General features: G+C 32.8%; 1 protein-coding gene across 1 annotated transcript; it reads right to left on the bottom strand.

The window, feature by feature from the left end:
* Window positions 1–239: 239 nt before the first annotated feature.
* On the bottom strand, window positions 240–2151 carry LOC149216176 (uncharacterized). The gene is made up of 3 exons (XM_089389852.1): window positions 2059–2151; window positions 1021–1603; window positions 240–661 (listed from the first exon to the last, which is right to left on the bottom strand). The coding sequence occupies exons 1-3, from the start codon at window positions 2149–2151 to the stop codon at window positions 240–242; spliced, it is 1098 nt and encodes a 365-aa protein (XP_089245978.1).
* Window positions 2152–26534: the final 24383 nt, after the last annotated feature.

Genomic DNA, 26534 nt, shown 5'->3' with positions numbered 1-26534 from the left:
GTTGCGTTCCAGATTGCAGATCCCGAACTTGTCTCAGTCATTTGCAGTCTTTCCTCCATAGGATAGTTACTTGCGTACTTGGTTGTCCAAAGGGCAGCCCATGGAGTATTAGGATGGGCCAGCCACCGCCACTAGATTTTAGCTCCCATCGCTTTGTTACTATGCTCAGGATCTCTAAGGCCTATGCCTCCTGCATTCTCGGGAAGACACACTTTCTCCCATTTGAGTAGCGCCCATTTTCAATTCTGTCCAGAGCCTCCCCATAGAAATTTTCGTTGTAGATTCTTGATTGCTTTAAGGACCCATTTGGGGGCAGCTAGAATGGAGAAGAGATACAGAGGCATGGAGTGAAGAACAGCTTTTATGAGAACTATTCGGCTGGCCATGTTCAGAGTTCGATTGGTCCATAGGAATAGTCGTGCTTCTAATTTTTCTAACAGCTGTTTCCAGGAAGAATGCTTGAGAGCAGAGCTCATAAGCGGGGCTCCTAAATATTTGGAAGGCAGAGAAGCAGAGGTGAAGCCTAGGATGAGTTCAATGGATTTTTGAGTAGAAACAGGGGTATTGAAGAAAAAAATTTGTGATTTGACTCGATTGATAAGGGCACCAGAGGTGTGAGAGAAAGTGGATAGAATGGATTTTACAAGACGAGCTTCCTGTACTGAAGGGTGAGCAAAGAGCATATTATCATCTACAAATTGCTGGTGGGTGTGGAATTGTGAAATGAGAGCCCTTTGAGACGCCTAGAGAGCTTAGCAGCTGTGATGCTTCTACCCAAACCCTCAGCCATAATTACAGAAGAAAAGGGAGATAAGGGATCCCCCTGCCTAATGCCTCTAGAAGGTCGAAATGTGGCTGAAGGGGTGCCATTGATTAACACTGAGAAGAATGCTGAGGATATTAAACTGTAGATCCATCTAACCCAAGAGTGAGCAAAGCCAAAAGCAATAAGAATTTTTTGAATGTAGACCCAACTGAGGCTGTCGAATGCTTTAGAAAGGTCTAGTTTAAGTAACATACCTCGCTTTTTGGTCATCTTTAGGGAGTGAATTAGCTCATGCGTGAGAATGATTCCATCCGTTATTTGGCGCCCTTCGACATAGCCCGATTGCTCAGGCGAGATGATGAGAGGAAGAAGCGTTTTAAGCCTGGTTGCAATGACCTTTGAAACAATTTTATATATCATGTTACAGAGGGCTATGGGCCTGTATTTGTCGGGGGTGTTGGAGTCTTCTCCTTTAGGCACAAGTGCAATGAAAGTAGCATTTAGTCCCGGGTACATCCACCTGAGCTCTCTGGATTCCTCCACAACCTGCCAAACTTCATTTTTTATCAGGTCCCAGAATCTGTGAAAGAAGTTTGCCGTGAAGCTGTCCGGACCTGGTGCTTTTCCCCCTTTCATTTGTTGCACGGCTTCTTCAACTTCCTGCGGATTGATGGGTTTGATCAGTAAACTGTTATGCTCCTCCGTTATGACCTTGGGTATGTTCTGGAGAAGTTGATTGATGGCTGGTATTCTATTGAAGTCGGGCTCTTTGTGGTCTTTTTTGAAGTAGTTGATAAATTCCTTTTCATTGCCCTCATGCGTTTCAATCTTCTCTCCCTACTCATTGTTAACATGAGTAATTTGGTTTATCATTCTTCTTTGAACAGTGGTTTTGTGAAAGAATTTTGTGTTTTTTTCTCCAGTTTTCAGCCATCGAATTCTGGATTTCTGCCTCCATAATGTTTCCTCCTGCTTGGCCCTTTCTAGAATTTTTGATTCTATGGCTTGCTCCTGTTTAGAGAGTTCCTCTATTCGCCCTTCATTTATAATGGATTGTTGTATTTTCTTCATTTCAGTATTGAGCAGGGCTTGGTCGGCGAAGATGTTACCAAAAACCTTGTGGTTCCATTGTTTGATGGTCTTTTTCAGATATTTAAGCTTTTGTTGGAATCTGGCCATTCTTGTCCCCTCGGTCGGATTGAAGCTTGTCCAGCTTGATCTGACCAGATTTTGAAATTCTGGATGAGAGAACCAAAATTCTTCAAAACGAAAAGGGCGTCTAATATTGTTACCTGGCCTGTTCCATTGGAGCTCAATGGGCCAATGATCCGATCTGGAGAAAGGGAGAATGGAAGCTGTAAATTCTCCGCCGACATGAGTGGCATTGTCTGAGATTAGGAACCGATCAAGGCGTGATGCAATTTGTTGCACTCCTACTCTCTTGTTTGTCTAGGTGAAGATACCATTGCTTGTTGGGATGTCCATTAACCAGTTGCTGTTGATGAATTCCTTTAGAAGGCCGTCATCATTGCTTGAGCTGCTTCTGCCTCCTCTCTTTTCTTCCATGCTGGCTATCATATTGTAATCCCCTCCAGTAATCCATAGAGGAAGTGGTTTATTTCTGTTGAGTTCTGCTAATGTATTCAGAAGCTGACTCTTTTGAGCTGAGTCTTGAGGGAAATAAATGTTAGTTAGCAGTCCATGAGCATTCGTACCTGAGAGGTGAAATGTGGCTTGGATGAAATTTTTGTGAGCTTGAATATTGTTGAGATGGATGATCCGGGCATCCCAAAGTATTGCTAGGCCTCCCGAGGCCCCTTGTGCATCAACCGCTGTGACTAGGCCTCCTGGCCAAGCCTTCGCAGCTATTTTTTCCAAAATGGTGGACCTAGACTTCGTCTCCTGCAAGAAGAGAATACTGGGTTTTTCTTGCTTCAGCATATTTTTTAAGATTCTTCCTTTCCTGGGGCTATTGAGCCCTCTGATATTCCAAGAAATTAGCTTCATTGAGAAGGGTGGGGGTTTGCATTGAAGTACTTAGTCAGTTTGGCATACCTCCCTGACTCTACCAGAATTTCTCCTATCTTGATTGTTCTTTCTAAGGTTGTTTTCCTGCCCCTCTTCTTGCTGTCCTTGGTGATAAATTTGCCATCCCATGGACTGCCAATCTGGACCCCTAGAGAGTATTTCTTCTGTGCTCTGTTTAACACTTCTACTAGGTTGTCTACTTGCTGTTCTGGAATTTTTTCAAAGTTCTTTGTGCGGCAAGCATGTTCCAGACCTAAAATGTCCAGCTCCCCTATATCGATGGGCTCCTGGTCTTCGTCCATTACTTGGGGCGATTGAAAAGAGTCCTCAGTTTCGTTTGAGGCTTTTTCGCCTGGCCGAGAGAACTCCATATCCATTTTTTCCGGTTGCTTTGACATGTTTTTGTTTTGTGATATCCAGTGCTCTGGATTTGTCAATTTCTGGCCTCCTTGCATTGATGTTTCACCTGGCTGCCTCTGTTGTTCCGCTTCATCTTTCTCTTGTTCCTCTTCCGCACCCTTCTCATCGGTTTTGTATAGAGCTTCGAATCTATTGCTCGTTGCTGCTTTATTGCTCGGATTTGCTTTGGGGTTGTGGGTGGCTTTTTTGTTTCCTCTCCTTCTATTGACTACCTTTGTGAATCCATCTGTGGTATGGTTATCAGACTTTTCAAGAAAGGAGGGTATCTTATTTAGCGGGAAGTCTCTATAGAGATGTCCTATATCATGACATTTTCTACAGCTAAATGGCACCTGTTCATAATCAATGACTTGAACCCATTCAGAATCTTCATGAAAGAAGCTTACCGTGTCTGGTAGTGGTTGCTTGAGATTCATGTATACACATATCCGCGCATATGAAGTGTGCTTGCAGAGTTTTGTTTCCTCTGCTACCCTTACAAATTCACCAATGGCGTTTCCGATCTCCTGCAGAGATTTTTCCTCCCAATATTCCCATGGCAGTGAGTAAAGCCTTATCCACACTGGCACACAACTCAGATCCTCCTTATCGGGGTTGAATCTTTCCACCCAGCCTTTGAGAAATAGGCCTGCAGAGTTAAACAAATATGGACCACCCTCCAGAATTCTAGTTCGATCCTCTAGACAGTTAAATACCGCCGTAAAGAAGCCCTTGGCCCCCAAATGCAGAGATATATCCCCTTTTGGGCGCCATACGGTGCTGATCCAAGTTCGCAGAGCTCTTTCTGTTGGCCAAATCCCTATAAACTTGCTGATCAGTGCATGATCCCGCATGTACTGTATTCGGGCATTGATTCGCTCACTTGGGAAGTAGACCTTTGGTCTATTGGTAGCAACTGGTTTGCAAGTTGAGGAACTTTCTTTATTTCTGTTCTCTGAATCAATACCCTTACCCTTATGCTGAATGTTGTCCCTTGTGCTGTCGTTAACCTTGTTTGCGGTCTCCCAATCCGCTGTTTGCTGTGCGCTAGTACCCGGAGACAGGGGAGGCTCCTGGCCCTCCCCCTGGGGGGGAATCATTGTTTCTACTCGTATGGTTCCATCCGTCTACACCAGGCCTCTCCAGACGCTGCCGCAGGTACCTGGTTCTGCAGACCTGCCGCTTGCAGGGTTCTGTCAAAACCCTAGCGCTGTACCCGGTAGCCTATGCTCATCCCTCCTGAGCACTCTAACAAAGTACTGGGTTGATCTTGAATATAGAAAATAATAAAATAACATTTACTAAATCAAGATCTAACTATTAGGAATACTTTGTTATCTTTTTTATAGAGGGAAAACATATTCAAAATGGTCAAATATCTTTATTTAGAAATAATTAACAAATAAAATTATTTATTAATTATTTCACGAGGATTAAGAATAGTGTCAAATTGAAATAATTATTAAATAGTGATCTAACAATTATTCAAAAAATAGAATTAAATAATGATAAATAAATGGTGATTTATTTAATTATTCCTAGGTGATTTAGTCAAATGTGACAAGGAATAATGATCAAACAATGATTTATTAATTATTCCTAGAGAAATTTAAAAAAATAATGATTTATTCAATTATTCTCATGTGCTTTTTAAATTCTAATAAAAAATAATTTAATAAAAATCATTTACCAAATTAGTTCCCATTGTGAAAATGATTTTACTATGGTAAAATTAATCCTACATGGTTAATTTTGATCCACCTAGTTAGAAATGGTCACGAGATCATTTTTTAGGTGATAAAACTTATCTCCACATGATATGTTGACAATATTCGTGTCCTGTAAACCTATGGCACCTAAAAATTTTGGTTTTCATACCTTGTCCTAGGCTACTAATGCCCATTTCCTCTTATCTTCAAATCCTCCCCATAAGAAATTATGTTGGATATACCTTGTTATTTGAAAAAATCCTTCATGATTTGGGGGAATTGACAACATATACCATGTAATCACTTGCAACACTACTTTCATCAAAACTAGCTTTCCAGCTAATTTTAATGCTCTGTAGGTCCAATGGCTACCTCTATCTCCCATATTTGATACTAGCTTCTAGTAATTGGATTTCTTCCAAGTCCTAACTATCAAAGGGATACCCAAATATTTTGAAGGAAGAATCTTCCTTCATAATACTAAGATGGCTATCAAATTCCTCTATATAGAAATGTGTATATTAAAAAAGAAAATCACGGATTTCAAATGGTTGATCTCCATACTTGATGCTTCAGTGAAAGTGTCTAGGATAGCATTGAACATTCTGGTGTCCTTCACTTTGGAATACCATGTAACATGATATCATCTAGAAACTACTAGTGTTTTATTTTTGGGCATGATTCATGTGATTGTAGGCCCGTGATATCCCTGTCTGCGGAAGTATCCTTGATTTCTCAACCCAAACCTTCCATTATTATAATAAATAAAATGGGGGACATATGGTCTCCTTGATGAATTTTGCAACAAGGAAGGAAGAGTTTAGTAGGAGCCCCATTTACCAAAATCGAAAAAAACTAGGAGAGGTGACAAGAGACATGATCCAAATAATCCAATGATCATCAAAACCAAAGGCCATTAAAATTACTTCCATATACTCCCAACTAACCTTATCATATGCCTTAGATATGTCTACATGTATTATCATTCCTTCCTTTTCCATACTTTTTAGTGAATGGGATATCTCATGGAAATGGATAACATTAACCAATATTTGTCTTCCTTCAACAAAGCTAGGTTTTTCTTCTAAGATTAGGATAGGAATAACCATTTTATTACTGTTGGACACAAATTTTTATATAATCTTATATACAACATTGCATAGGAATATCGATAGAATTTTTTCTCGAGTACTAGCATTTTCCTCCTTTGGGATTATAGTTATAAATGTAGAGTTCAAAGCTTTAAGGATAGTGGTCGAGTATTGGGATTCCACCAAAACTTTGAAAACATATTGTTTTACCACTTCCCAATAAGATTTAAAAGAGTCAATGGTAAATCCATCAGGGCTAGGTGCCTGGCCATTAGGTATCTCTTGGACGGCCTGAGAAACTTCCTCCATGGAGATAGGTTTATCCATATTTCAATTACGCTCCTACATTATTGGTCTTTGAATACGCCTAACAATATTATAAATGGATTAAGGTCTATCAATCAGGGGCTCATTTGTTATTTTATAGAAGTGTTGCACCAACACCTCCATGATGTCCTGGTGGGCTTCATGATATTGTTTGGATGCATCCTTAATTTTGAGAATCCTATTTGAGTTTTTGTGCTCAATTTTACACTTTTAAAAAAAGTTGGTATTATTTTCTCCTTCCTAGAGGCACAGGATTCTCGATTTATGTTTCCATAAAATTTAATCTTGAACACATCTTTCCTCCTATTTCTTCAACAACTCCAATTACTCCTTCTTTCTCACATCTTTATACCACTCTTCCATCAGTGATTTCTATAGTGACTCTAATTTCATCTTAAATTCATTTTTTTTTAGAATATGTTACCGATCTTTGTTTTATTCCAATGCTTCAATTGGGTTTTAATATATCTATGCCTAGACTGCATTTTAAACATCGTGGTGCCCCATACTGGGAGAGGATCTTCCACCATTTGTTTATTTTTTCATAAAGGAGGGGTGATTTATCCCAAATGTCTTGAATCTAAATGGTTTATTTTTAGGAGTACCCAACATTGCAACAGTTAATACCACCGACCAATGATCAGATCCCCCCTAGAGGAGAATATCTTCATGTATGTCCACCCCTTCTAGTAGCACATCCTCAGAAATTAGGAATATCTCTAATCTAGAGTGTACTTGATTCTATCCACCTCATTTATTACTCTAAGAAAAAATGCAATTACCTATCTTCATATCTATCAAATATTCCTCCTCAATCAAACTCTTGGAGATCTTTGAGTCTCTATCTATTCATCTCATACCTCCATTATTTTCTGTTAATGAGGTGATCATATTAAAATCTCCCCCATAATAAAAATGATATGTTGTTGTCTTCCCAAAAGGTCCTTCAAGGCTAAAATGAAGCCTAGTTGGTATTCTATCATTTATAGTCCATAAACATTAGTAAATAGGATGGACCGAGGAACACTTATTATCTGTATCTCCAGAGAGAGGAAAAACATAGTGGCTTTTGCAGCAAGCAGATGCATTAATTGTGGATTTGGCCAAGTGAAAAGACCCTCTGCACTAGTGTGAGATTCAACATCTAAGTAAGTAAATCTTCTACCTAACTTCATATCCAATTTCTTAATCTTATCTATTGTACACTTTGTTTTTTGAAGAAACATCACATATGGTTTTATCATTTTAATCTTCTTCTTCAACAGTATTTATTTCCTAAGGCTATTCATGCCTCTTGGATTCTAGGTTATTATATTCATGTTTACCTAAGTAGATTTGGGAGCAAGCTTAGAATTCTCATCTTACATGAGTTTATTACCATTACACTCTGCTCTTGAAGGGCCACACTATTCAAATTCCTTCCTCATTTCCTTATGGTTTCCTTTGATACTAAGGGGATTAGTGAATTGGAATCTCTAATACCCATCTCACCAATTTCCCTATGTGATCGCTTCAACCACAAAGTCTTTCATCCTCCCTCATGAGGTAGAGGTATTGAATCTCATCCACCTATTCAATTGAAATTTCATTCATAACCTTCCTCTTCCATTGATATACTATCTTCTACAGGTTAATTCCTTCCCTCTCCATTCTTTCTGGAAGATCAGGATCCTCAGTTCCTGCATCACTTAGTGCCATTTCAGAATCGCCTTCAAGGTGTTTCAACATTTTTATAATTTCCATGCTTTTGACAAGGTCTTATGGTTCCTCCACTATGGCTTTAGGTCTATTATCCTCCTAGTTTCATACCTTATCTCCTTCACTCCAGCTATCCTCTAGTGCCATTTCTAAGAGAACCTTGGAAATATTCTTCGATTTCTCTCTCCCTCCTTTATTTCATTGATTTTGTCTCTTGTTGGCACGCCCTCTTAGATTTGGCTTTAAAAATCCATTTGTATCTTTCTTCTCTTGCTCCTTTCCTTGATCCTAAAATATGTTCAAAGGGAAGTCCCTGATCAAATGCCCATGCTCATGGAATTTCCTACACCTAAAGGGAATATGTTCATAGTCGACAGGATACAATTAGTCTTCGTCTCAAAATTCAAACCAAATTGCTTCCAATAAGGCTTCAAAAACATCCATATCCACACAAATATTTCCATAAAAGGTGTATTTTCATTGAAAATTTGTCTCCAATACCTTTACAAACTTACCAGGGTATCAACTATGAGCTTAATAATAGGTGATAACCAATAATCTAAGGGAAAATAGTACAACCTAATCCAAATAGGAACATTGGTGAATGTCTCTATCTTTGGTGTGAAATTCTCTTTCTAAGGGTGCATATATAGTCCACCAGAGGAAAAGGGGTATAGTCCTCCATTCCTCCATCGAAGACCCGATCTATATCTTCCAAGTTGGCAAATACCATTATGAAAAATCCATTTCACCCTAAGTGTAGTTCTATCTCACTCTGTGTCTTCCAATAATGCTTTATCCAATCACATAAGGCTTTCTCTGTAGGCAAAAATCCCATGAACTTTCATATGACTGGATAAGATCTATGAATGCCACAGTTTCAGGGTCTGTAACAACAACCTTTTGGATTACCATCATTATGGCTTGCATGGGCCATTCCAATTATCTCCTTTTCCCTTTTTCTACTCACCTAATTGGTCGACTACCACACATATATCTTTGTCTTTTTTCTAATCATTCAAGCCTTGTTTACCTGTTTTAGCTATTCCTTTACTCGTACCTTCCGGCCCTACCAATTTTATATCCTACCTTTAAACTATTCCATTTATCTACAACCATGTTTCTATAGGAGGGATCCATGTTCCCTCCACCTCATGACATCATTTGTACTAGTAGAGCATTCTTGCAACTATTTTGAAAACCCTAGCCACCTCGTGCACCACTATTGCACAAATATTATGTCAATTCTTCATCATATTTTGAATATTGATCTAATAATAATTGAACCATCTAAAACAATTTTATAAATTTAATTAACAATAAAAAACATCTATATCGGTGTATGATAAATCTCTTATGATATTTTGGTCACATGTGTCATGACAATAGTACTCAGATCATCATATGTCATTTAAAAGAAAAAAGTAACACCATATTAAAATAATGATAATGATACATCTGAACTAAATATAAATATAGGATGCATTCCCCAAGGTAGGAACATTCTCCTTGCAACCCTCGGAGATGAGGAAACATCATTTGAAACATTTCCACTTGCTCTCTTTTTAGGGGGACAAAAGAAAACATGAGGGGTGAACATTACCTCACCACCCCCACCCCATATTTGTCTCTTCTCATATGATTTATAAGCTCATTTGATATTATAATAGGTCATGACATGGGTTACATTCAGATCTTGAAAGAGAGAAACATTTCTAGATAGTGATATGGTCTGTAGCACAAAAAAGGCAAGATAATTATGGTCTTTCTTTATCTCATTGCTCTCTATCTAGGCTTCAGTTTCTTCCCTCACTAAGTTTACTTCCCATTTTCTTTGACTTCAGTAATTAATTTTACCCATGTCTAGACTTATAAAATTAAGTGGAAACTTAGTAATAAACATGAAGATCACTTTTCAAGTTTTCCTTACACAATTTATAGTATCTTGGACCTTGCCATGGCATCTTTTTTATATTTCACTAGGTCAAAACCTTGTTTCTTAAATTATGGAATAATATATATAAAGATCCTTATCTTCATATGATTATGTGATTTCCAAATTAGATTCCACCTCCAAGTTTCCATCCCCTTCCCTTGTTCTGCTAAGTGGTAAATGTTGTGAAACCAGCTCACAAAAAGATAGAAAATATAGATCAATGGCTTAAATTTTAGGCTCTTCAAGGGGGCAACCTCCTTTACATTACACAAATGAAAAATTCTTGGATGATACAAATGATAAGGCCTCTTTTCTATATATTGGAGTCTAAGGGGACATAATATAATCAGATCCGACATAACAATAATAATGTAAGGGTACAATAATAACAATAGTGGGCTTTCATGGGGCACAATAATAACAATATGGGGAATACATGGGCACAACAATATAATAAGGGGGTTGTACTAATAACAATAAGGGGTTAAACTAGTAATATACGAACCTAGCATGCCCCTCTCCTTCAAAAAGTGTTGTCCTCAATGCTTAAGTAGTTATGGATGCTGCTGTATAAAATTCTTGTCCTCCCATGTGGAATCTTCACTGGGTAACTTCCTCCACTTGATGAGATACTCTGAAATTGATCTATTTCATAGCTGTTGTTTTCTTGGTTCTATTATTGCTTTAGGTTCCAATATGATGTTCCCTTACTTTTCAAGTTCTAGCAATAATACTTGAACTCAGACCTTCTGCAACTTTTGAATGAGTTCGCACCCTGCTTCATCATTATTCCATTTATCCCTTGCTTTGTTTATTTAATTTGGTTGGATAATTCTACCAACCTCTAGAATTTCAGTAACCATACGTTTAATTTTACTCCTTTGGAAATATGGATATATGTAAGGCTTGATGTTTGGAGGAACACTTCCTGGAATCAAATGAATAGCATTATCATGATCACGAATAGGTGGGAGACCTTTGGGAGTATCAAATACCTTGGAGTGATTGTCCATGAATTTTTGGAGATCTAGAGAAATAGATGATTTCGATGTGGTAACCTCTAGCGAACCTAATTGTGCAATTACGCCTCTTTGTTCTTTCTTTAGAATATTTATCATTCTGTTAGAGATAATTATCTTTCCCGATCTCCTTATGATACCCCTTAATTCAACTTCATTTCCTTCCAAAGAAAATTTCATGAAAAGTTCTTGAAAATTAAAAGCTATTGTACCCAAGGATTGTAGCCATTGGACTCCTAGTACAACATCAGCACCACCCATTGGAATGGAAAGCATTGGGATATTCAATACATATTCTCCAATGGATAGCTTGATGTTATGGCACTTTACAGAGCAATTTATGGCTCCTCCATCTGCAACCATTACTTGATACTTTGGTGCTGGATATAGGAAGCAATTTAGTTCCTTAGTTATCTTACAATGAATAAAATTATGGGTATCGTCCAAATCAATCAACACTATTACCTTTTTCTTCTTTATATGTCCTTCTATATTGATAGTTTGAGGAGTGATAATTCTGGCCAATGCATTACAAGATATTTTTGGATTCATTTCTTGATTATCAACTTGATCTTTCGCTTCTTGAACCTTTTTCCTCTTGATATGTCCTTCTATATTGAGAGTTTGAGGAATGGTAATTTCTTCCAATGCATTATAAGATATGGTCAGATTTATTTCTTGATGCTTGATGTGATCTTTCATTGCTTGAATCTTTTTCTTCTTGATATGTCCTTCTATCTTGAGAGTTTAAGGAGTAGTAATTTCTTCCAATGCATTACAAGATAAGGTCAGATTCATTTCTTGATGCTTGATGTGATATTTCACTTCTTGAACATTTTTCTTCTTGATATGTCCTTCTATCTTGATAGTTTGAGTAGTGGTAATTCTGGCCAATACATTACAAGATATGGTCAGATTCATTTCTTCTTTCTCAATGTGATCTTTGACTTCTTGAACATTTTTCTTCTTGATATGTCGTTCTATCTTGATATTTTGAGGAGTGGTAATTCCAGCCAATGCATTACAAGATATGGTTGGATTCATTTCTTCTTCCTCTAGGGATGTTCCTAGTGTATGTCTTCTTCTTTTGACATTTCTTGATCCTTTTCTTCCTCCTCTTCATAATCAATGTAAAATAATTTCTTCCCAACACACTTATGACCTTTAATGTATTTTCTATCACAATTATAACAAAGCCCTTTCTCTCTCTATTCTTCCAATTGTTGTGGTGTCAACCTTGTAGGTTCTGGAAGGCTAGGAGAAACAACACTTCCATCTTTGTAGTTGTGAGGGGTAGACTTCCTTGTTTCCATAATTTTGTTTTCCACTTTTCTTTCCAACCTAAATGCATTCTCCAATGAATCAGGTTCCCAAAGACAAACCTCATGTTGAATGTTATCTTTTAAAGTCCCTATGGAGTCATGAATCCTCTACTTCTCTGGAATATCATTTTTCCTTATATTCAATTTTTGGAAGTCCTCAATGTGCTCTGCCATTGAACACTTTTGTTTGAGATTTATCAATTAGCTAAAGAAGGTGTTTCTCTTTGTATCCTCGTAATGTGCTATCATTTCCTCCGTGAAAATTGACCATGTAACAAATGGTTTATGAGAACAAATCCCTTTATACCATAAAAATTGATCTGTTTCTAAATAATTAGATGCAATACATACCTTTTGTAACATTGGTACACCATGTAAATCAAAACATTTCTCCATCTGTGGTATCCAATTTACTAGATCCTTGCCATCAAACTTCCTCATCTCATTTTTTCTTGATTTTAGGAGCTTGATCTTTGAACGACTGCAACTCTGTAGTTTCGGATCTTTAAGTTCTATAATTTTTGCATGTAATATCCCTCTGAGTCCTCTTTCTAAATCCACAGTTCTGATCACAAGTGGATTCCTGAAGAAAGATTTTTTCCCAATCTCCCGCGATGACCTAATTATAGACTTGTTCAATAGAGAGAAATTGTACAACATGCCATTGGTCACTGTTTCAACCTTAGGTTCTGAAACTGGTATCCAAAAAAAGACTAGAGTCTGTCCTAAGAGTGAGTCATCTTGCAATGATTTTACTTTTAATATTTTATAAACAATGGCGAAGATAGATGGACCTAAATGAATCATATGTCAAAGGATTATATTCCTAGTTATTGGATATTCCTTGTGAAAGCCTAGACTTGCATTAATCTCCTTGAATTTCTATCAAAATTTTTGTTTTTATTTTATTTTGGATTCGATCTATTTTGAAAAATAAGATACATTTTCGATATAGGTGGATTTGGGTCCTAGAGATAGAATCCTGATGTGTTTATAAGAGCATCCAACACTCTTCATTAAAGGAGGAATCCAAAGCGGAGCAAGAAGGACATGGACCATCAGAGCAAAAAAGGGGACAATTTCTATTAAAACAGAGCTTAAATGATGGAATGGATAAAGTCTCTCGAAGAACTTAATTAGTGTAATTTTCCATATGCATGTATGCGTATAGAGAGTTTAGGGGTTTGTTGAGTGATTGTGGGAGGAAATCGTGCATCTTAAATGATCCACGACTGTTGTAATCTCTTATAAAAAGAGAGTCTGTGTGAGGGGAGAGACAGACAGTAATAGATAAAGAGTAACAGATAGAATTTGTGTAAGCATAGAGTACCTACAATGTAGTCGAGAGGACAACTGTTACTAAGGTTGAAATTCCTTAAGATGCAATCGTATTGTGAGTAATGAATAGATGCATGTTGTGTGAATTTTCGTGTGTGTTTATGTAATAATGCCTTTTCATGTTATCTATGCATATATGTGTTGAAACACATATTTCATTAAATTTGGAAGTATTCTATTACAAGGCCTCCAACAACATTCATTTTTTTTGTAAATTGCCATATTAACTTGATTCAACATTAAAATAATTTGCAAGTAATTTCTAACCAATTAGAGATCATGAATAGGCCAAACATGGGGTTGTTATGTATAATGGTATTAATACACAATAGGAGTGTGAAATCAAACTCTTAGAAGAAATTGATTTAAGTTAAATCATATTAGTATGTCAAACATCCAATAAAGATATTATAGTTATGGATAACATGCTAGATTTATCGATGTTTAAATTTTATGTCTCGCAACTCTAACCCCCTTTCCCCAAACCTACAGAGGATTTGTTGATTGAATGATGGTGAAGTGAGGATCTTATTGTAAATGACAAGGATAGGTGTCCCTTGCATTGAATTGAAACTAGTCTATTAAAACCTTAGTAAAATGTTCTTGTGTTCAATTTCCTACGACCCCTTTGTGCCTTTATGAAGCACTAATGAGGGGGCCATCATTCATCTTCATAGAATGTAGGCATCCACTATAAAAGTTAAACATTGTTGATCTACATATTTCAAGAAGGTTAGGAACCATTGGTCTATCTCCACTCAAATCCAAGTACATCAAATGAGAGTTCTTAAATGGGTATTCAAGTCATTCCATTATGATGGACAGTGTCACAAAATGAAGTAAACAAGAAACTTTAGTGGTGAATTCTTGTAAGTAGTGGAGGAAAGGGTTTTCAAATATTAGCACAGCTGATGGTAGTGTGGATAATGATCTCTCCTTGTAAACATTTTCAAAACCAATAATAGTCTCGATGTAAATTTAGTGTCAACCAATAGTATGGAAAACCATGATTGACCATTACTTTCATTAAGAAGAGAAAATGATAAGCATTTTTAATGGGGAAGAAATAAATCTAAAACATAACTCATGTATTTTAGTTGAAATTTATATAAGTCCCCGTGTTCTTTAATTATTAAATACTTAATGTAAATACTTCTAAATTATCATTAAGATATTGATTTCGAAGATTAAATGTGTATTAGAAGGCATTCATTTATGACACTGGATTTTTCATGTAGCCTGAATAAACCACTTAAAGCTAATTATCAATTAATCCTAAATAGTTTTGTATAAGATATATGTTTACTTGCGTTAATAACTTTATTTCAAAAATAAATTACATTTTTAAACTTATGTGAATACATATAACTAAATAAAATTCAATAAATAACTTCCAAGTCTTGTTGGATTCTATGAGATTATTTTAAGTACAAATAGTTTATTTAAGGTTTGAAATTTATAAAATGTTAATATTGATGGTAAAAGCATGTCATATGGTGTAAAAAGTTTAAAGGCATCCATTTATTGCCCATCTCTTGAATGAGCTTAAATAGTCTACTTAATGCTCATGGTGAATTCATTAATCCATGTTTTATTAGAAAATTCATTTTCTTTACATGGTTTTTTATTCTAGAAATAACAATTTCACATTTATACATTCATATTAAACCACATGATAGTTAAATAAAAATCAATTAATGCTTTCTTGACTTATTGACTTATATGACATGATTACATATAGGAATAATTGATTTAATAATGCATAGTTAGAAAAGCTTTCAATTCAAAATAGAATAAACCAATTAGAACTCATAAATAATTGGTTTTAAATTATTAATTTTCTAAAAATGTATATTTTTTACTTACATTGAGATCTTTATTTCAAAAATAAATTCCATTTATACATACATACATTCTAAATATAATTTAATACATACTTGTCTTGTTGGTTTCTATGAGATTATTTCAATTACAAATAATTTATTTAAGAATTGAAATTTACCAAATGTTAATAAAGGTGGGAAAATCAAATGCCATATGTTGCATAAAGTTTAAATACATTTATTTATGACCCGTACCTTGAAATAACTTTAACAATCTACTTAACATTCATTACCAATTAATTATTCCATGTGTTGTTAGGAAAAACATTTCATATTACATGGAGTTTTATTTAAAAAAAAAAGTGTCACATTTACACACTTAGATTAAACCTCATGATATGAAAATAAAAGTCGATAAATGGCTTTATATAGACCACTTAAAAATCATTATCAATTAATTATAATTTGTTTTGTGATATATGTATATATATATATATATATATATATATATATATATATATATATATATATATATATATATATATATATATATATATATATATATATATATATATATATATATATATATATATATATATATATATATATTAAAAGTGATATTTTAAGGGTGATATTTAAAAATTGCATCACATTTATGAACTTCTATCAATGCATATAGCCAAATAGAATTCTTCAAGTCATATTGGATTCTATGAAATTATTTAAACCAGAAATAAGCTATTTATGAATTGCAAATGACAAAATGCTAATATGGATTGAAAAATCAATGTCTTATGGTGCAAAAAGCTTAAATACAACCATTTTTTACCCATCTCTTTAATGAGTCTAGGTGGTCCACTTAACACTGTTAATCAATTATTCCATGTTTTATTAAGAAGAAAATTTTGTTTTTCATAGAGTTTTGTATCAAAACAATATAATATGAGATTAATACCGTCTTAATAGATTACGTGATAGGCAAATAAAAGTCAATAAATGGATTCCTTATTAAATTGAATGAGATGAGATGATTCCATATACAAATAGTTGATTCAATAATATATGAAAAAAAAATGGGTTAAAAATTGAATGCCCTACAATTTAACGAGTAGTATTCACTTATGAGTCATAATCCTTTAGCCTAAATACTCCACTTAATACTTATTATCAAGAAATTAAAAGACTTATTTTTTGAAAAAATGCATCATAGTATATGGCTATTATAAATCACATTTATACACTCATATTAATGGACATAACTAAGTACAAGTCAATAATATAATTATAGCTCAAGTGATATTATTTCAGTTTATTTAAAAGACAAATTTACAAAAAAATGACTTTAAATAATGAAATTAGATGCCTTACAGTTCAAAAAGTTCAATGACATAATTAATCCATGATAGTATCTAATCAAACCTTGATAATCCACTTATCAATCATTATCCTCATATATATATGTTTTTTTAAGAAATGCAAAGTTATTTACAATATATTTTTATCTAAAAAATTACATATCACATTTATGCACTCATATTAGTGCATTTTATATGTAAACAATGAATAACTAACTTTTGTGCCTTATTGATTTTCAATGTGATATGATTGCAATTACAACCATTAATTGATTTAAGCATATAAATTTATGAAAGCTATCAATTGAGAAATCACATATCTTATGCTTCAAAAAGATCAAATCATTTACCTATGGCACATTTCTCATTAGCCTTAATAGTGAATAATGCATTGTGAATAGTGAATAATGCACATAACATTTATCAAGTAAATTATTATAATTTCTTTAGTAAGAATAGCACCTTTTTTTGCAAGGAGTTCTATTTCAAAACTTATATTTCACATTTATATATGACTATTGATACATATAATTAAACATAATTCATTAAAAATAACATGCTTCGATGGTTCATATAAGATAATTTGAATGGCAAACAATTCATTTAAGAACACACGCGCGCATACACACACATCTTGGAAAAAAATCGATACATTAGTCATTGCAAAAACATTTATAAATAATAAGAAATAAACATATTAATATAATTGGCAATTCCCATATATTTCGAAAAATATAAAGTCATACAAATTGATTCAACAAAAACTATGTCCAAAATGTATTGAAAATTTGGAATGTACTTTTCAACAAATTTATAAAAGAAATTTTCTCCATGAACTACAATGAAGTACATGTTCTATTGAACATTCGAATGTACTCATGTTTTTGTTTATACGATGAACTGTCTTAAGAAAGGGGAATAAAACTTGCATAATCCACGTATCTTGCTCTTTTCCTGTATACGATTTTATCAAGATGTGGTTTGACCGATATCCCATGAATTGAGAAGTATGATTTTTTGTATCTATTAGCAATATATTTGATTCTTCATAAGTATCTCCATATTGGGACCACACATCAATCAACTTTTTCTCATAATTTTGTCTTCTTCTCCCTGCTTACAAATTTGTTTGCAAATGAGAATGAGATCCGTCCTATGCAAATTTAAGGTCCTCTATATCAATATTTGATTTTTCAAGTACTTTTTGGATGTACTTGTCAGTGACATTTAATGTCCATATTGCAACATCATAATTTCTTAAGTAATATTTTTTCTGAATGAAAAGGCCTTAAAAAATAGGACCTATCACCAAACTGCCAGTCTGGTTCTCTTTGAATATGAAAATATTGTTCATCTTTGGTGTATGATTGGAAGAATACTCCTTCCATTTCTAATATCAACAAAATCTTTTGACTTGTAGTAATTCCCATCTGCATTTTCACCGCAAACACATGTATGATATTAACATATCTCCACTTCCATACTTCATTTCTTAAGGACATAAAAACATATCATTTTAAAAATGATGTTAATATTTATTATGAAAAATTTCCATTTGTATGCAAAGGTAATTTTACAATGAGTTCAAAGTATCACAAAATACAAATACAATTGCCCCATTAAAATGAGCAAATAAATAATATGTTTACTTTATACATACAACCTAATACCTTTATTTAATTTGTATGGAACAAAAGTATTATAAGAATGCGTTGACCCATCATTTAAATCATTGATTTTAAGACTTATAATGATTTATGTAATTGCAATTTAAAAATATAATTACAATGGTATAGCGCAACTAAATAAACTATTTTTTTACTAATTTTCACATACAATATAACACAATTTTTAAATTTCAAACCTAATTAGTTATATGTTAATTTATAGAGTTTCTACCTTAGTTTTTTCTTGTGCTTCTTTTAGTGCAAATTGTATGTTTATTGTTGGTGCTACATACAACTTAATATAGTTTTTCAACTTATATGGAATAAAAAGGGTTATAAGAATGCAATGGGTCATCCTTCACATTACTAATTTCTAAGAGGTATAATGATAACTTAAACCACATTTAAAGAAAATAATTGTAATGATGTAATTAAAACAAATAGAACAGTTACCTATTAATTTTACATACAATGTAATCCATTGTAAAACAAAAAAATATAGCATGGGAAATTTTTATATGAAAACATTAAATGACCATTCATCTCACCAAAAATAAAGAAAATAAAAATATTTTATTTTTAGTAATGACAAACCAAATCAACAATTCTTTATTAGTGTTGTGAAATAAAAGTAATAAATCATGATGTCATACATATAACAGCATGATATAGACATATGTAATCTTAAGGTACTTCTAAATGTAATTGAACATCCTTCAAAATAGCTCGCACATTCGTAGCCTTGTTGAGTTTATGCAATATTCTCCATAGCTCATTGATCAACCAATTATCCCCTTGATTTTCTCCAATGAATGGAGGGGCAAGAATCACACTTTCTTTTGGATTCTCTTTCACTTTCTCAATTAAACAATCAAATATAATAGTATTGGTTGCATCATATTGGGTATGCATTTCCCAGAGTTTTTTCAATGATTTAGTGTGTATAACTTTCGTTGAATTGTCAATGACCTTATGTCCCTTTTGTGGCTTACAGTCTGAAGCAGTCCACTTAAACACAAATTTATCTTGTAATTTTTCTGAAACCAACTTTTTCAGAAATCTTGTTGTGCTTTGTTTCAAAGCTGTCGTCCAAATTGCAATGTCAAGAGATTCATTTTTGAAACACATTTCAAAAAATGATTTTGCATGTGGATGAATCCAAAATAATTTTTTCTCTATTGTGTAATCAGCATCAGCTCCCATTTTCTCAATATGCCCTTGTTTGTTGCTTCATAATCAATGCTATGATAAAAAATTTCCTTTAGTTCAAAAATAACTAGTTTCTTTTCAATTATTTTTGCTGCAACATAATGGAAAAAAAAATTGTTGAAATGATACACTTACCTTGAGTGGTTTTTTCAATATTTATAGATGAAACAATAAGTTCTTTTATCATTTGGATAGGACATGGAGTAAACATATTAAACCTTCAATCAAATACCAATACCAAGAAAAACATTAGTAATGAAACCTTTAAAAAGGAACACACACACACACACACCTTGAACATTATTTTGATTGTTAATTTTATCCTTTTTATTTGTTCCTATAATAAAAATATACAGCATTATGGTAGTTACAAGTATTTGAGTTTGAAGAATAATAAGATAAACAAGAAGACAAGTTATAAGTATCTGATATGACATTATCTTCATATTTGTAACGTTGCACCTCATCATCATCTTGGTTACCTTTATTTGTTTCCAAATTAAACATATAAAATATTTTGAATTGTGAAAATGAATAGAATCATTAAATAACAAGGAAAACAAGTGGAAAAATTATAAGTACCTGATGTCATATTTTATTCTTAATTGTAGTTTTGTGGGACAGTACCTTGGTCATTATATTCATTCTCTTTATTTCCAACTATAATCAACATATGAAATGGATATGAATCACAATAGAAATAATAATAATTTAGAATAATAATAGAATTAAGAAAGATAGAGATACAATGATTAATACCCATTTCTATCTCCATCGTTCCATGGTCATTGTCTTGATTAATTTCATTCATCCCATAATTCCCTATAATAGTCATCCAAAAATGTTATAAATATGGAAATTAAATAAATTGAAAAATTATCAAGAGAAAAAACTAAACAAATTATGTACCTGTTATGATAACTTCTTCCTCTCCTCCTTCTCCTCCTATTTCCATCTCCATACTATTTTCAACAAAATAAGCACTATGTTGATTAATTTGTTTCTTTCCACTTTCATAATTCTCTGTTTTAGAATCTCCATCATTAGTCATTTTAGTAAACACTTTGACAATTAAGGAATATGAAAAAAATAGTATCCAATGTATTATAAGAAAATAAATAAATGAATTGTAGTACCTGAATTTTCCAAGAATTTAATGGATACCAGATTTGATAGTTGAAAATATTTGTAATTATTTAACATGATTGTCCTTTGCGACTCTATTTGCACAACACATGAAATTCTTCTTCCATATGTACAACAGGCCTTGATAAAAAATTTCCCTGCATAAAGAGAAATAACCACTTTTCCATCACTACATTGTTGGTGTTTTTCCACTAAATCCATCCAAAAATCATAATCTCCCTCATTTTCATCAAATGTGTCTTCAAATGTGTGACAGTATTTTATAGCCTCCAAAATTTTTAATTCTGAAGTATAGAAATGTATAGTAACAACTATATCATAACTATAATTGTTTTGGGACTTATATTCATAAATGCCACTAGTCATTTTATAGTTGAACTTGGAGTTCTTTATGGAAATTTCTAAAGACTGGCGTACATCATTACAAAACCAAAGTTCTACTAAGAGAACTGTAGTAAAGTCATTCAACTCATTTTTTTTTATAAGAAATCGAAAAAATTCAATGTAATACCCCTTGTTGAATTGTTCTTTTTTCAAAGCCAGTGTATCCAAAACAACAAGGTCAGTATGTAAAACTGCTTGCAACTGACATGGAAAAGAGTGCAAAAGTGTTGAAAAAAGATCAGGGCCCCCAAAATGACAACCAAATTCAAAATTGTTATCAACATGTTGAACACTTGTTGATCCATTTATCATTCTGTCAAGGACTCCACATGCTTGCTGAGAAAGGGACTCTATCTTTGTATTATGTGTTCCTTTGACATAAGTAGACCCCTCCACCGTGTTGCAAAAATTGGTAAATATGATATCATTAATTTCATAATGCTCAAGAATATTGAATGTGGTAAGAGTCATCTCATTCAAGTTCTGATCATGACTTTGACAATATGTAACCATTGCATCCAATATTGTTCTGTTGGTTTTCAATTTAGAACAATAATCTTTTATTTTTATGGCATTTGTTGGATGATTAATTGGAATAGAAAACCAAATGGTTCCATCCAATAGCTTATCTGCTACTGAAGCAATTTCTTCCATGGTTAATCCCTGAAGGGGCCAAAAAGTAGCTGTTGTCAAACTGTTTAGACTATTTTTCTTGTAGTTCTCAAAATCAGGTTGGCTTCGAGAACACTTTAATGTGCCTAGTTGGTAACAATGAAAAACAGTGTCCCATTTATCCCAAATAGGTTCATCAAGATATAAGAGAATTTTTTTATCAGCAAAATTTGTAATTGGACAATCGAAGAATGAGCACAAAATTTCATCATCAACCTGATAAAATAAAAAATATAAACTAATAAGAATCCAATGTAAAAATGAAACTAAATAAGGTGTTATAATCTAATGAGAAATCATCATAAATATCAGAAAATATGACTTATATTATTGGATTTAGTCATTTATCTACAATAAAAGTAGATACAATAATAAAATGTTAAATGTAAAAATAATTAAAATTACATACCTTGTCTTCAGCCGTCTTAGAGCATCCAATCCTCCTTTTCTTTAATTTGTCATTGGCAATTAAGAAATGCCTTGCCAAGTGCACACAATCAATAAATGGAGTTTTATAGAATACCTTATTTGCAGAATTTAATTGACAACAAATGTAGATCACCTCAGTGGGTTCAACTGATGGATGCAAGAATCGAGAATTACGTTTTTTATATTTTTTTTTCGCTTCTGTTGATACGTTATATTTAGGATTTGTTAAAATTTCTTTCGCTGCTTGAATGGTAGTTGACCATCAACTATCGAAAAATTGATATTCTTAGAATTTAGATCTGTCTCATTTATAATTTTGATAGAGTTGACCAATGGATCAAGCTCATTGATGTCAATTGGAATCAGAAGAGCATCAGGTAATGAGGTTTGAAATTTTTCTAGGAATGATTTCACTAATACTTGAACATTTAAATCATCTCGTGATCTTAATTTGAACACCTTAGGAGCTTCTTTACATCTTTCAACAACCACTTTTCTATTAAAGGAGTTTGAAAATAGATAGAAATGCTTGAAAGCTTCATGAATCTCATCACATTGATTTGCAAGGTTAGTTGTCTCAAATTCAACTTTCCTAGTTTTTTGAAATTCTGTAGTGGGCTTGAAATCACTTTCTTTTATGTTCTCCTCCAAATCAGATAAATATACTCTTCTCAAAGCAAGTAATTGAGAATCAATTTTATCATCTGGTATTTTATCAAAAAATTTACCCTTTTGTTGTAAATGAAGAAGTGCAGATGATGTTTTTTTACTTCTTACATAACGATATCTCAGAATAGTGGTGATGCGTTTTAAAAGATCTGCACAACTATTTAGTCCAGACTTAGAGAAGCTCTCAAAGTTATCCAACTTGAACATTGAATTTTTTATCGTATTTGTTGAATTAGTACTTGAAGCTTCAATCAAATCTATTCTAAAATTGTATACTCCACTTGACATGAAATTAATTTTACCTCATTTTCTTTAATCATTTCCACTTGAAAGTCAATGTCATTTTCATTGCAAGCATAGCAATTAATTATTATTCCTAATATCTCTAGTTCGTTTCGTCTTGATCCAAATAGGTACATATCAGGAAACATATTCATGCGAGTTTCTATTTGGATGTACCAATCTTGCACAAACTCATATTTATTATTTATATTGTATTTTTTAATCATTTCAAAAGTAGAAGTAGAAGGTGTTATTGATACTGCCTTTTGAGTTGAATACCTTTCTTTCTCTTAAGTGATGGTTGTAACATTTCATTTGCTTTTGGGCCAACCAATTTTGCAAATAATAGCAAAAAAATGTTTGCATTAATCAAAATGAAAATATAATTTCAAATATTGTCACATAATGTTCTTATAAATACTGAAAAACCACCTAATCTAACCATTTCCAAGATAGTGCACATAAAATATAAAACCACCATACCAGTTGAAGGAGGCAATGTTTGTACATCAATTTTTTTTGTCTTTTTTTCACTACTTTACTTTGAATTTCAGGCACACCAGATTCTGTAGTTTCTAGAAAAAAAATTATGGCATACATGAAATACTAAATATTATTAAACAACCTTATAATACATGATTTCCATTTACATGCACAATAATAAATGAGTACATACGCTATGCAAGTTTACTATATGACACCAAAGGTTATCACCTGGGTAAAACTGATAAGAAAAGAAACCACCTAATCCAACCATTTCTAAAAGAGTACATAAAATATAAAACCACCATACCAGTTGAAGGGGGCATCATTTGTAGATCACTTGTTTTTCTTTTTGTCTTCGCTACTTTACTTCGAATTTCAAGCCCACCAGTTTCCACAGTTTCTAGAAAGAAAAATTTAATGGAAGACATGAAATAACAAATAGTATTAAACAACCTTATAATACACGATTTCCATTTACACGCACAATAATAAATGAGTACATACGTTATGCAAGCTTAGTATATAACACCAAAAGTTATCACATATTTAAAATTTCTTGGAAAAAAATACCCATGTTAGTATGGGTTTCCTCATTAAAACCCCAATCCTAAGGCTATTTCCATGGGTTTTATTAATCAACAACTAGTTATTAACACAATGTATAACAATTTTAACAAAGTATAAATTAAAATTGTCATACCATTTAAAGAATTTGGTGTTGTGTTTCTTGAACTTCCTTTTTCCTTGGATGCTTCCTTTGAATTCTCACTAGCTTCATAGTCCATGGTATCTGAAAATAAAGTAAAAAAATTGTTATCACAATTTCGAATTATTGAAGAAAATATGAATTTATAAATACTATAACTATTCGCATAATTATGTGTAACAAAATGAACAAGAACAATAACAAGTGTATAACTCATTATAATAGCTAATCAAGGTTAGAAAAAGGGCATCCCAAAATAATTTTTTATATTCTTTTAATCGTGAATATAGGAAAGCAAATATCTACTAGGTTTCCTTCTAGCACAAGCATAAGAACATTTCCAAAAGACATTACATTGTGAATAAACAAAAAAGATTGTATAGACCAAAATAACAACATATATACACAAAATTTATCTCTTATAGTCATGTATATTCTTAGTTTGCTTTAGATAAAATAATAGCAAAACATAATGAAAGAACATTAACTATGGTGATCATTAGATTTTCTTCTAGATCTTTGTCTAGCACAAAGACAAACACATAGAAACTTTGCAAGGTGAAATAGATATAGAATGTGATAGAATTACTTCTAACATGAACAAAAGCATATTGCCAGCAAGAATCTTGCAAAGAAAAAGAAATATTTGCATCCTAGATTTATTTCTATTACAAACGCATGGATATTGTAAAAAAAAACATTGTAAGGTGAAAGAAATCTAGCACGTGCTAGAATTACTTTTAGCACGAACACATTCATATTTCCAAGAAAAACATTGCAAAACAAAATAAATATAGCACAAGCTAGATTTCCTTCTACCACAAACACAAACATATTGTCATTAAAATATTGCAAGGCAAAGGAAATGTAACCCATGCTAGACTATATCTATCGCATACAAGAAGATTGCCAACAACAACATTGTGTTGTGAAGCAAAAACATAAACACAATGTCAATAAAATCATTGCAATAACAATATTTCCTGGGACATTTGACCTTGCCTTTTAGAGACTATGAGGTTTCAGTCCATGCCTACATAGAGTATTGTTACAATATAAAAAATTTTAAACCTTGAAATGATTAGAAGGCCCTTCATATGGAATATGTGGTCTAAGAATGTGATAGTGTACAAAGATTTCCTCCTATAAAAAACACAAGAACATTGCAAATACCAACATTACAAGGTGAAAGAAATATAATTCATACTATATTTCCTTCTAATGCGAAATTAATCACATAACAACATTGTAGGGTGAGAAAAATTTACTCAGAATTACATTTACTTATAACAAACATATAAATATTTCCAATGACAACGCTACACGACAAAAAAAATCTAGCACAGGCTAGATTTTCTTTTAGCCTAAACAGAAACATGTTAGCATTAACAACATTGCAATGTAAAATAAAATCTAACATGTGTTAGATTTCATTTTAGTGCAAACTCGAGCACATAGAAACATTGTAGATTGAGAAGTCTATCAAGTGCTAGATTTATGTCTACCACAAATACAAGCACGTTGCCAACAACAACGTTGTAGAGTATAAGAATTCTGGATTGTGTTAAATTTTCTTCCAACACAAACACAAACACATTTTAATTTGAAAGAAATTTAACACATGTTATATTTCCTTTAAATGAAAACACAAGAACATAACAACATTTTAAGACTAAACAAGTTTATTGTGTGCTAGATTAACAACATTGCAATTTAAAATAAAATTTAACATGTGTTAGATTTTCTTTTAGCGCAAACTTGAGCACATAGAAACATTGTAGAGTGAGAAATCTAGCAAGTGCTAGATTTATGTCTACCACAAATAAAAGCACATTTCCGACAACAACATTGTAGAGTATAAGAAATCTAGCTTGTGTTAAATGTTCTTCCAACACAAACACAAGCACATTTAAATTTGAAAGAAATCTAACACATGCTATATTTCTTTCTAGCACAAACACAAGAACATAACAAAATTGTAGGACTATATAAGTCTATAATGTGTGCTAGATTAACAACATTGCAATGTAAAATAAAATCTAACATGTGTTAGATTTCCTTTTAGCACAAACT

Source organism: Pinus tabuliformis, chromosome 1_1 (genome assembly GCF_031772625.1).
Source record: "Pinus tabuliformis cultivar Carrire ecotype Pingquan chromosome 1_1, CPIR1, whole genome shotgun sequence".
Classification (NCBI taxonomy): Eukaryota; Viridiplantae; Streptophyta; class Pinopsida; order Pinales; family Pinaceae; genus Pinus; species Pinus tabuliformis.
This window is presented reverse-complemented; position numbering and strand designations above follow the sequence as displayed.

Bases quoted from the DNA above. Each gene is read 5' to 3' on its own strand.
- LOC149216176 (XM_089389852.1), bottom strand. From the start codon at position 2,151: ATGCCACTCATGTCGGCGGAGAATTTACAGCTTCCATTCTCCCTTTCT. The intron at 1,604-2,058 runs GTAACAATATTA...AACAATGAGTAG, and splicing joins GCTCCAATGGAACAGGCCAG to GGAGAGAAGATTGAAACGCA. The intron at 662-1,020 runs GTATGTTACTTA...CTCACCCTTCAG, and splicing joins AAAGATGACCAAAAAGCGAG to TACAGGAAGCTCGTCTTGTA.